Raw genomic sequence first — 13,605 nt, forward strand, 5'->3', positions numbered from 1 at the left:
TTATCTTCCACTCCACTCACCTTGATGCATGTTTAGGAAGATACTTTCGCAAGCTTCATCCTCGTAAGATTTTCTTACAGGCCGAGGAATTTCTGCGATTGAACAAACCCTCTGTATCAGATCTATGAGTTGCTCGTGTCATGGTTCAGTGTCATCAGACAGGACAGTAGAGAGCGTGGGCCTTGGTGCAGCCGACTCGAAGAGTCCCTGTGAATACCCAACCAAACACCGTCTTTTGAGCGAGAAGACCGTCCCGTTTAATTAGGCTTGGCAAGATTATACAACTGTAGATATTTTCACGGAGAATGGCGTCATCTGGTCCCGGTCTAAGCATGGCTGGGTCAGCCAGACGAAGATGACCAAAGCAAGATGCCACGTCGAGATTGCAATGAAGTGGCGGAGTAGTGATGCCGATGTGTTTTAGACCGTACACTTTGATTTTGACGGGTGGAAGCTCGGGGTTTAACTTGATGTAGATGGACACCTGAAGTCTTGCAGCATCGAAAACTTGACCATTGACTCCAGCGATTCCAACTCTAACTAACTGAATCGGATCGCCAAGCCTTTGAGCCAGTCTCGCATTCACAAGGGTTAATTCTGAACGCGGATCAATGAGCACTCTTACCCTCTCCGTAAGACTCCCTCCATCACTCAGACTGACCATTGATGTTGGGAGTGGTAATTGTCATTGCCGCGTGATATCCACTTGGCTTGAATTGGATCCAGGGGTCGTGGCATCTTCTTTGCGAGCTCCGGGTATACTACCCAAATAAATCTCCACCAGTTCTCTTCTTATTACTCCCGTGAAGTTTGGTATGATGAGGTGCCCCACAGTTCCGACATGACATGAGCGATGGACAGGTCTGGGCGGCGTGATCAACTTTTAGACAATTAAAGCAGATCCGTTCTTTGACATCTACTTCGCTACGCGCGTTGTGTCATTTTTTGGAACTGCTCGCATCTTCCTGTATAGTGTTTACGTCTGCAGACAACACATGTGTGAAACGAAGTTGTTGCAAAGGCTTTAATAGATGGGGCCCGGCTTTCGCGTGGCGTGCTCTATTGAAAGTCACCTCTGTTACCCTCTGCGAACGCCCAATTTCTAGTAAGCTCTTGTTCCCAACAGCGCTTGGTGTAAGAATCCATGACCTCACTGGCGATCGAAATCATCCAATCATCCCAAGAGTCTACCGGTCGTCCCAACAATGCCAGCTGACTGCGGTTTCGCTCTAATTCATTCGCAAATTTCTGCATTCCTGTCGGGGATTCGTCTCTGAGATCAGGAAGCCTTCTGAGGGCTTTTAAGTGCTTTTGGATGATTTGAATAGTATCAAGAGCCGTCTTGGCTTCCCCCTGTACTCCAGTCTTCAAGTAGTACAATTTCTTGACGTCATTGAAAGTCGGATCATTGTGAATCAGGGAGCGGAACATGTCTCGAAAAAGTTCCCAATCCTGATGCTTACCGCTAAAAGGGGTAATTGTAATTCTTGGTAGGTGACACGTCATGGAGGCGTTGGCAGAGCGTGTTGCCCCGGCTACTGGTGCCGTTGGTGAACTCGTTAAAGGTGTTAGCGCAGGACTGAGTTCAATCATCAAAAGTTTGACGTGCTTTGAACTAAAGTCAGACCAGTAACCCTCTAAAAGTTCAAGTCGGCTCTGGATTAATCCATCTGTCCACTCCTCCGCAGGCATCACAGTTATTGTTCGAGTTGAACTTTGAGTGACTCGTACGAGAGCTCGCTGGAAAGTGATCGGATTCATCTCCCTGTAAGCGATTGAAAAGGTGTAGCTATAAAACTGGACGCTTAGAGCGAGTCGAAACTCGTCGCCTGTATTCTCCAAATTCGTATGGCGTGAACTGATCGATGCTAAGTAGCAAGCATAAATCCAACGAACTGGGCAACAGTCGAATCCATAATTTGACGCATTGGGAGCGACTTAAAAATACAGATTTAACGCACTGGATGCTATTCGCATCCTAAATTCTACGCGATGGATGCAAGTCGAGTCCTACATTCGACGCACTGCGTGCGAGTCGAGTTCTAAATTCGACGCACGAGGTGCGAGTCGAGTTCTAAATTCGACGCAATGGGTGCAAGTCGAGCCCTAAATTCGACGCACTGGGTGCGAGTAGAGTCAAGATTGATTACTAAATATTATTAAATTAATTCTGCTACAAGAAAGAATGCTTTAATATTCTCGTGCAATACATTATTCAAAACAAAATAGAGAAATGGTCCGAAATAAAAACAGTAGGTTCATTAAAATATATATTTAAATATTTTAATTTAAATAGAAATGTTTTATTTTAATCACCTTCTTTAATGTACGAATTATTTAACTAATATTCTTGATGACCTGTATATTTTATTTTGAAGTTAAGTGACAAGCTGAAAACAGAATGAAATTAGAAAAACTTTCAAATATGTTGGCATATTTCTAAGAATACAACAAATTCCCAGTAATGTCTGTTACTCACAACAAACTTCTAGTAATGTCTGTAAGATAATTTTGGTTACTCTTCAATGAACATGCATATTATAAACAACATTATATCGTGCCATGTCCAAAATAGCTGCTTGTTTCCTGATAAATTAAATTCTCAATTGCATCAAAATTTATTTTAGTGATTTCTCTGTTGTATGTGGTTACAAATTTGATTCTTATTTTCATGGGCAGCGAACAGGATTTTGTAAATGAAATGACATTTTTGATTTATTAATACTCACTTGTCGATGGACTCAGATTTCTTTTAGCGGTGATTCCACCGGCTCGAAGGACCAAATGTTTATTCTTTGATTGTTCTGGGGCAGGTGGGTGTGGTCGACCAAATAAATGCTCTAAGTTGTTGAACCTTCTTCATTTCTCCGAATTGAACACACAAATCAAGAAAGTAATTTAATTAAATAATAGGTCTTCTTCTCTTGCTTGGCGACAGCGAACTGAACTGTTGAGAGCAGCGAACAGCGACGTCATGGTGATCTTAGTATGCCTCGGCGCCGAGAGAGGAGCTGCTAGGCTCGCTTTTAAGCGAACAAGAAGATTTAAAATCTTCTAAAAAATTTCGATTATGTTAGTGTTTATCGTCGGACTTTGGTATTTTTAATTTTGAACATTGTAATTGACGAAGGTTTAGAATATTTAAATAATTGTAAATTATGTTAGTGTTTTTCGTTGAAAGTTTATATTTTTAATTTGAAAAATTGTATTTAAAATAAGATTGTTACCAACTTTAACAATTTTAGTTTATGTTCGAGTTTTACTGTAAAAATTAACATTCTAAGACACAAATCTTTATACATGGTAAAATTGGTATTTTTATATTAAAAAAATAATAAGTTTCAGTGAAGATTTACAACTGTTTTTAAATTGTGTGAACTGTCTCAGTGCTTTTCGACGAAAATTGGTTTTCAGCGATTTAAAAAAAAAATTAATTAGATTAAAAGCTTTTTACAATTGCAGGTTATTTTAGTGTTTTACAACAAGACCCTTTTTTTTAAACAAAAATTATTGAATTTAAATGCAATACATTTTGTTTCAATTCAAAAAATTTACAAGCTAGAGCAATTCCGTATTTTTGACTATTTTTCTTCGGACAATGACATTTCAATTGAAAAATCGCTAGTTTTTAAAGAAGATGTAACACTTTTAAACAACTATAGGTTACGTTAGCGTTCTTTTAAAAAAATGGTTATTTTACAACTAAAATTATTACAATTTGAACAAAATTTAGAATATTTTAACCAATTTTCGATTATGTTGGTGTTTTTCATTGGAAATTGTTACTTTTCAAAGAATATATACAACATTTGAACAGTAATAGGTTATGGCAATATTTTTGATCTGGAAATTATTATTTTTCATCAAAAATTCAACATTTTGATTGTCTATCTACATATTGCAAAAAATATTGTTAATGTTATTTCTGAAAATAAGACAATAAATTTAGTTCTAATCAAGAAAAATTGTTTCTGTTTGCAGTTCCATTAATAAGAAAAAAGAGAAAACAGTACCATTTTGGAATTATTTTATTTTGAGATTCCAATTCTTTCTTCTTTACTTTCTTGCCGGATTAAAAAAAACTGACACTGATTGGTTGAACGGGTATTCTGTTGTCACTCTGGCTGGACATTGGGTTTTTCTTCCCTTTACGTAAGTGAAAAATAATCAATTAAAATTATCATATTCGCAATATTAATTTTATCATCAAATAGTTATAATTATCTTACAGAATAATATTGACTCCTGAACAAACTAATTATCTTATAGTACATTTGTTTGGATTCATCTTCGATTTAACTATCGGATTTTTGATGATATTTGACAGAACTCGATTCCCAGCAATGATTTTTTGTACAGCTTTTCATTTGATGAACTCAAGACTATTTCCTATTGGTAACCTTTTCTCTAATTTCATGTGAATGAATAAATTTTAATTCTATTAAAAAATTATGATTAGAATCTTCATTTTTTGTTGCAGGAATGTTTCCTTATACATGCCTTGCAACAATGCCTCTATTCTGTCACGTTGACTGGCCAAGGAGATTTGAAAAATGGATGAAGCCTAGATTTACTTTTTATTTCGATTGGTACTCAAAAATATGGATATGGAAATTAATGGCTTTAACAAAGAAAAGCAGAAAAAATAATAAAACGCAATTTAAAAGTCTGAAAAATAATGAAGAGACTCAAAGAGAAAGTGATGATGCGTTTACCCTAAATAAGGATGAAAAAGAAATAATGAAAGAGAAAGATGAAAGTGTAGAAAAGGAGAAAAAATCTATTTCTCTTTCAAAAAATGTTCCTTCAGAGGATAAAAAAGTGACAAAGAAACAAAAGTTCGTTGTTTCATTATTGCTTCTTCACATAGGATTGCAATTCTTTATGCCTTATTCCCATTTTATTACCAAGGTACTCTAAATTTAAGATTCGACTTAATGGCCGCACAGTGAGGTATAATAAAAAAATGAGGTTCAATTAGAGTTTCGATTTTTATTTTTAATTCAAGGATAAATTCTTTGAAGATTGGTGCTCGTCAATTTTTTTTTTTATTTAGTTTTTATGTTAGTCAAATAAAATAGATAGAGAATTTTTTTTATTTATGAAAATTCAGATTTCAACAAAAGAAATAAAAAGATACACGCTGATACGTGTATGATACGATGGGATAGGAAAAAGAACATTGAAAAGTATTTATGGAAATTTAGATTGAAAATGTGATAGAAAAATATTAACGCGGCTCGGTAAAGGACATGAAAAGATGAAAAGAAGGAATTGGAAAAGATAGACGTTGATAGATGTAGTATGAGATGAGATAGTGAAGCAAAGATTGGAAAATATAGAAGAGAATTTAGATTGATAAAAATATAAAAAGATTGAACTAAATAGAGAAAGAATCGTATGATATAGAGAAGAGGCAATTAAGAAATATAGACGTAAATTCATATTGAGACCGGGATAGAAAAATATGGACGTATATAGATGTAGGATAGGATGATATAGATAACAGGGGATTGGAAAATATAGACAAAAATTTATTTTAATTGATAGATAGCAAGATATTGAGGTGGAGAGACAAGGGATAAGATAAGATATAGAAAAGAGTATTGGAAAAGATAAACATGAATTTAGATTGACAAAGAAATAAGAAGACATGGACCTTGATAGATCAGAGAAGAGATAGTAAAAGATTGAGATAGATAGATTAAGAATAGAATAAGATAGAGAAAATTTGTTTAAAAAAGTTAAGCGCTAATAGATTTTGTATAGAACGAGATAGAGAACAAGAAATTAAGATAGAGAACTGGGAATTTAGATTGACAAATTGATAGAAAAATATACAATTGGATAGTTAAAGGACAGGATAAGACAGAAAAGAAGAGATTGAAAAAGATGGACAAAAATTCAGATTAGCCGAGAAATGTTGAAAGGTTGACATGGATACATGAAGGATAGGATGTGATGGAAAAAAATTAAAAAAGATAGATTGGAATTCAGATTAGCCAAGAGATGGTAAAAGGTTGATGTGGATACATGAAGGATAGGATGTGATAGATAAAAAAAGAATAAAACAGATAGGTCGAAATTTAGATTAGCAGACATAGAAAATGATTGATATGAATAGATAAATTATAGTATGATACAGAAAAGAAGAGGGATACAGAAGAGGCGATTTAAAAAATAGACAGTAATTCATATTAACCGATAAATAGACAAATATTGTCGTTTATAGATAAAAGAGAGGATGAGATAGAAAAGAGGTAATTGAATGAGATAGTCGGGAATTCAGATTGAAAAAGAGATCGAAAAACATAAACGTTGATCGATATAGGATACGATGAGCTACAGAAGAGGAGATAAAACAGATAAATAGAAATTAAGATTGATAGAAAGATCTAAAAATAATTAAGTGGAACAGAAATTTAGATTAGCCGAGAGATACCAAAGACAGACACGTGGATAGATGAAGGATAGGATGCGATAATGAAGTGGGTATTCAAAAGTATAGACGATGATAGATGTAGCCAGGGATGAGATAGAGAAGGAAAGATTGAAAAGAATAGAAGGGAATATTAAAAAACATAAACGTGATTTAGGATTAAAAAATATACATGAAAAAATAAACTTTGATAGATGTAGGATAGGATGAATTAAAAAGAGGAGATTCGAAATGAAAGACGGGAATTTAGGTTGACAGAGAGATAACTAAAGTAATAAGTTGGGTAGATAAAGGATAAGAAAAGATGGAAAAGAGGGAATTGAAAAATATAACCGGAAATTTTGATTAGCTGAGAGATAGTAAAAGATTTACGTGGATAGATGTAGCACAGAATGAGATAGGGAAGAGAAGATTTCCAACAAAATTGGCATGAATAAATCAAATATAGTATGATCTAGGGAACAGGGTATTGAAAAACATAGACGTGAATTTAAATTAAAAAAGAGATATAAAAGATAAAAATCGATATATTTAGGATAGGATGAGATAGAAAAAAGAGGATTGAAAAAGATAGTTGTGAATTCAGACTGACAAAAAGAGATAGAAAAACATAAACGTCAATAGATGTAGAATACGATGATATACAGATGAGGAGATTTAAAAAGATAGATGTAAATTCAGATTTGATAAAATATCATAAAAGGTTGACGTAAATAGGGGAGGGATAGGATATGATAGAGAAGAGAGCATCGAAAAGATCAAAATAAATTCAGATTAACAAAGAAATAGGAAAATATAAAAGTTGATAGATGTAGTATAGTTTGAAATAAAAAAGAGAAGATTGAAAAAGATAGTTGGGAATGTAGACTCACAGAAAGATAACAACATATTGGCATGAATAGATAAAGGATAGAAAAGAGCGGATTGAATACGATACACGGAAATAGAGAAAAGAAGACTGAAATGAATAGAAGGGAATTGATATTAAATGAGATAGAAAAAGATTCACATGAATAGATGAAGTATAGTATGATATAGAGAAGAGGGGATTGAAAAAGATAGACGTCGATAGACGTAAGATAAGTAGGATAAGATAAAGTAAAGGAAATTGAAAAAACAGACGGGTACGTAGATTAAGAGAGAGATAGAAAAATATTGACGTGGATAGATAAACAATTGGATGAGATAGAGAAGAAAATATTTAAAAATATAGACGTGAATTTAGATTAAAAATTAGATAGAAAACGATAGACGCTACAAGATTTAGTATAGGATAAGACAGAGAAGAGAAGATTTTAAAAAATAGAGAAAAATTACGTTAACCAAGAAATAGAAAAATATTGATGGGGATATATAAAGAGTAGGATGATATATAAAAACAGGAAATTGGAAAAGGTAAACGTGAATTTATATTGAAAAAGTCAAAAAAAGGTAAACATTGATAAATGTAGGACACGATGGGATACAGAATAAGAGAGTAAAACGGGTAAAAGGGAATTCATATTGAAAGAAAAATAGAAAAATATTAACGTAGATAGATAAAGGATACGATAGGAAAAAGAAGAGGACATTGAAAAAGATCAAATTTAATTTATATTAACGAAAAGATAGAAAAAGATAGACGTTGACAGATGTAGTGCAGGTTAAGAAAAAGAAGAAAGATTCAAAAATATAGATGGGAATTTAGATAAACAAAAAAATAAAAAATATTGACGTTCATAGATAATGCATATAATAAAAAAGACTAGAGGGGATTGCAAAAGATAGACGGAAATCGAGATTGGAAAAGTGATAGTGAAAGATCGACGTAGCTAGACAAAGAATAGGATAAGATGAAGAAAATTTTTCTGAAAAAGTTAGACGTTGATAGATTTTGTATAGAACGAGAGGAGATCTAAAAAAATAGAAGGGAATTCAGATTGACAGAGAGATAGAAATATATTGTTGGGCATAGATAAAGAAAGGATGAGAAAAAGAAGAGGGTATTGGAAAAGATTAAAGTCAATTTAAGTTGATGAAAATATAGAGAAAGGTACAAGTTCAAATATATTATAGGTTAATATAGAGAAAAGAAGATTTAAAAATGAGTATGGAAATTTAGATTAGCAGAAAGATAAAAAGTATTAAGGTAGATAGATAATGGAGATGATAAGATAGAAAAGAGGGAATTAAAAAAGATAGGTGAAAATTTGGATTGAAAGCGAGAGAGTACAAGATTGGCGTCGATAGATGAAGGAAAGGGTTTGATAGAGAGGAGAAGATTAAAAAGGACAGACGGTGTAAGTTTTTATATAGGGTGAGAAAAGGAAAAGGAGATTGAAAAAGACAGACTTTAAGGGAAAAAGACAGACTTAGAAGGGAATTTAGGCTAACAGAGACAGAAAATGATTGACATGAATATATAAAGGATAGTATGATCTAGAAAAGAGGGGATTGAAAAAGATAGACTTGAATTCAGATTAAGAAAGACATAGATAAAGAGAGATATTAATAGATGTAGGATACGAAATGATAAAAGAAGGGAGATAAAAAAAGATAGATGGGAATTTAGTTTAGCAGAGAGATAGTCGAAGATTCACGTAGATAAATGAAAGATAGAATAAGATAAAGAAAAGGAGATTGAAAAAAAGACTTTGACGGACATAGGATAGGATGAGATTAAGCGGAGCAGATTGAAAAAGATAGAAAGGTATTTAGATTGACAAAAAGTTTAAAAAATATTGACTTGTATAGATAAAGAGAAGGAATTGATCAAAAGATATATTGAAGAAGATAGACGTGAATTTAGATTAAAAAGTAGATAGAAAAAGATGAACTTTAATAGATGTAGGATTTGATGAGATAGGGAAGAGGTAATTGAAAAAGATAGACGTGAATTTGAATTGACAAAGAGATACAAAATATACACGTGGATAGGCAAAGGATAGTATGAGATAGAAAAAAGACACTAAAAACATACACATGAATTTAGATTAACAGAAAGATATGAAAGGATAGACATTCCTAGATGTAGAATAGGATAAGATATAGAGAAGAGGGTATTAAAAAAGATAGACGTTAATAGATGTAGTATATGATGAGTTAAAGAACAAAAGATTGAAAAAGATAGATAGTAATTTAGATTGACAGAAAGATAAAAAAATGTTTACGTGAATAGATCACGGACAGGATAAGACAGAAAAGAGAGAATTGATTGATTTTGTATAGCACGAGATGGAGAAGAGGATTTTGAGATAGATAAGGAGTAATTCAGATTGACAGAGTGATAGAAAAATATACACGAGGATAGATGAAGGATAGGATGAGATATAGAAAAGAAGATTAAAAAGATAGAAGGGAATTTAGATTATAAGAAATAGAGGAAGATAGACATGGATAGATAAACTATAGTATGATATAGAGAAGAGGGGATTGGAGAATATAAACGTGATTTTAGATCGAGAAAGAGATTGAAAGATATAGTCATTGATAGATTAAGGATACGACGAGATGCAAAAAAGAGATTGAAAAATATAGACAGGAATTTATATTAATCAAAAAATAGAAAATTATTGACGTGGATAGATTAAGGACCAGATGAGATAGACAAGAGGCGATTGAAAAAGATAGTCGTGAATTCGAATTGACAAATAGATAGAAAAACATAAACATTGATACATGTATGATACAATGTGATACAATGAAGGAGATTAAAAAAGTTAAATGAAAATTAAGATTTACAGAAAGATAAAAAATAATGATGTACATAGGTAAGGGTTACCTAAGGCAGAAAAAGAAGGAATTAAAAAAGATAAACAGAAATTTAGATAAGCCAAAAGAAAGTGAGAGATTTGATAAAGGGATAGGTGAAGGATAGTACGAGACAGTAAGGAGGGGATTGAAAAATATTGGCGATGATAGATGTAGCACAGGATGAGATAAGGAAGATAATATTAAGAAAGATAGAACGGAATTTAGATAGGATGAGATAGTGAAGAGGATATTTAAAATGATAGATGTTAATTTGAATTGACGGGTTAACATGGACAAGAGAGTATTAAAAAGATAAACTGAAATTTAGATTAGTCGTGAAATAGTCATGGATTCTAGTAGATAGATGAAGAATAGAATGAGATAGAGAAGAGAATATTAAAAAAGATGGAGGAAATTTAGATTAACGTAAATAAAAAAAGATTGACATGAATAGATAAGGGATAGTATGATATAAAGAAGATGGGATTGAAAAAGATTGACGTGAGTTCATATAAAGAAAGAGACAGAAAAAGATAGAGATTGATAGATGTAGGATACGATGAAATAAATAAGTTTTGATTAAAAAGATAGATGGGAATTGATATTAGCAAAGAGATAGTAGAAGGTTAATGTGGATAGAGAAGAGATAGAATGAGATAGATAAGAGGGGATTGAAAAGTATATACCTTGATAGAATTAGGATAGGATGAGATAAAAAAGAGGAGATTGAAAAGGATAGACGAGTATTTACGATGACAGACAGATTGAAAAATAATAACGTGAATAGATAAAGAATGGGATATGATAGCAAAATTTTTCTAACAAAGAGATTCAAAATTATTCAGAAAGATAGAATCAGTAATAAGAATCTATATTTAGGAGAAGCCTCTCCCTCTAAATTGATAAAAGCAATTATTTATTTATAATGAAAGCAATATTTTCCAGGGTTACAATAACTGGGTGCCTGGTTTGTATGGTTACTCTTGGAATATGATGGTCAATTATTGGGACACAATAGCAGTTGTGGTTCAAGTTCGAGACAACACAAACAAAGAAGATTTTTTTATTCATCCCCATGCTTATGTGGGCAACAACAAATGGTGGAAACATGGTGACATGGTTATGCAATATGCCAATTGTTTAAAGGTTTTCAATTTTTTAATAATTATTTAGAGAACTTATCCATTTAATCAAATATTCTAAATCTTAACAATTTTTCAACAAAAAAATCTGATTTTTTCAGTACTTTTAATATATTTATGTTTCAGGACAATCTTATGCAGCAAAAACGAATGGTTTTGTCTTCTAAAAAGAAAATTAGAAACAGGGAAAGTTGGGAAAGGCTTTCACATAATATTAGCATTTTTGTGGATGTCTGGTGTTCTCTAAATGGAAGATTTCAACAGAGGATGTTTAAACCAAATGTTGATATTTTGACTGCAGAATGGCATCCATTTAAACCACTTTCATTTTTAGTCCCTTTACTCACACAATTTAGCTCGTATCGGTATGTTTTTAATAATACAGAAAAATTCAGGAAAATAATACGTAACAAAAATTTCCTCTCTTCAAACTAAATTTTTGTTTCAGATTTTAGAAAAACTTTGAAAATCAAAATTTTATATCTTCAAAATCAATAAAAATTCTAAAAATAAAAAAGTACCCTCTTCCAATTGAAAAAATATATGGAAAAATTCCTCCTTTCAACTTAATTAGCGATTGAAAAAATGTGGCCTTTTCCAATAATAATGTTCAAAGGAAAAAAAAATATTCCAATCCAGAAAAGAATTAAATTCATTGCAGCTCAATAAAAATAATAATAAAAAAGGCCGCTTCCATATCTGCAATAATAAAAACCCAAAATATCCTTTCTTCCAACTCAAAAAAGATGCTCAAAGTAAATAATTTTTCTTTTAATCTATAATAGATTAAAAAACAAAAAATTTTCTTTCTTTTTTCAAACTTAGCACTCTACAATTTTAATGATTTAAGGCTTTTCATTTTAAACAATTCAGTTTTAAATTATTTATATTTGATTATTTGTTAATTTTTTTTTCTAAATTTAGTTTTAAAATTTTTATTTGGATGGGTTCAAAATTTAATATTTCATACTTGAAATATATTTAAATAGTAATTGAAATTGAATAAAAATTAGATCATGAATCTAATAATTTGAAATTATTCAAAAATTGCAATTAGTTTACTAAGAACTGTCAGTCGTATAATAAAGTTTTGAAATTATTGATTCAACTTAATTGTCGAATTGAAACCGTTCAGTTTCTAACGTTAAAATCTGTAGATTGTATAATTTTGAGCAGATTCCGAATCTTCTCGTAAAATAAATGGTTTAATTTTTGACCCTTAAACTAAAATTCAGTTTTAAGAATCATTAAATAATTTATATTTATAGTTGATCAACTGGAAACATTTTTTATCCAGGACAACTAAAAACTCTTGCAAATTAAAATTCACGACACTGTATAATTCCCAAATGGGATAATTTTAGAACAGTTCATAATATCATCCAATTTTAAAATCCCGGAATAATAATATTCCTGACACAAAAATACCAAATTACAAAACAATTTAATTAGAAATCTTCCAAATTAGAAAATTCCCGAATTTAAAGAAAAAAAAAGAACTTTTGTTAAAAAGACATTATTTATTGATTAAAAATACAATATTCTATTATTTGACAAGCTTATGTTATTGTTGCATTTCGAGATTTTTACAGTGTCGCATGAATTTTATTTTCGTAGATTTTTCATTTATCCCGTCCCGACAATTTGTAATACTACCAAATTTGAAAATACCCGAATTTAAGCTATTAAAAAAAAAAGTTTTTCAGTCAATTTATATTTATTCAGTCAAATTATAATCAACAAATATTTACATACAAATTTTTTTATGTTTAAAGTATTTCTTCAAATTATTTTTGAGTATGAAAGAATAACGACTGTATAAAAATTGTGTAACGTAATTATAAATTTCGAAAAAAATATTTATACTAGAGTATCCAAATTAATATAATTTAATATTCTCAGATATAAACTAGAAGAAATTCAGCGGCACGTATATACATGGTCGAACTATTCTGACGTTTATTTCGTGGCTGATTATCCTGGAATGCAAAAATTAAACTTTGTAGATGTGGAATTAAAAAATGTCTCTTTAACTGTAATAGAAGGAAAAGTATCATACACAGAAGAAGGAAAAAATGAAAAAGTAACAATTCCTAAAGGAGAAGCTCTGAAAGTGCCAACTGGAAAATTTCACGAAGTAAAAGTTATCAGCTCGGTTCCAGCTTGTTATATGTACACTTTTATAAACCGAACTGAGCAGTATTTAAAAACCAACAGGTAATAATTTGATTAACTGTCAGTATCATTACGAGAAACTGAAACTAAAGTCAGTTACACCAGCCCCCCCCCCCC

The 13,605-nt window shown here is 31.4% G+C and overlaps 1 protein-coding gene across 2 annotated transcripts in view; it reads left to right on the plus strand.

Moving 5' to 3' along the window:
- Positions 1-13,605, plus strand: part of LOC117180330 (vitamin K-dependent gamma-carboxylase) — a 43,542-nt gene that overhangs the window by 25,944 nt on the left and 3,993 nt on the right. For both annotated transcript variants that reach the window (XM_033372769.1, XM_033372770.1), the window contains 6 exons: positions 3,982-4,152; positions 4,232-4,395; positions 4,481-4,911; positions 11,117-11,317; positions 11,440-11,678; positions 13,216-13,530. In XM_033372769.1, the coding sequence (XP_033228660.1) occupies positions 3,982-4,152; positions 4,232-4,395; positions 4,481-4,911; positions 11,117-11,317; positions 11,440-11,678; positions 13,216-13,530 (1,521 nt within the window). The remainder of the gene's footprint in view (positions 1-3,981; positions 4,153-4,231; positions 4,396-4,480; positions 4,912-11,116; positions 11,318-11,439; positions 11,679-13,215; positions 13,531-13,605) is intronic.

The sequence above is a fragment of the Belonocnema kinseyi genome, chromosome 9 (assembly GCF_010883055.1).
Source record: "Belonocnema kinseyi isolate 2016_QV_RU_SX_M_011 chromosome 9, B_treatae_v1, whole genome shotgun sequence".
NCBI lineage: Eukaryota > Metazoa > Arthropoda > Insecta > Hymenoptera > Cynipidae > Belonocnema > Belonocnema kinseyi.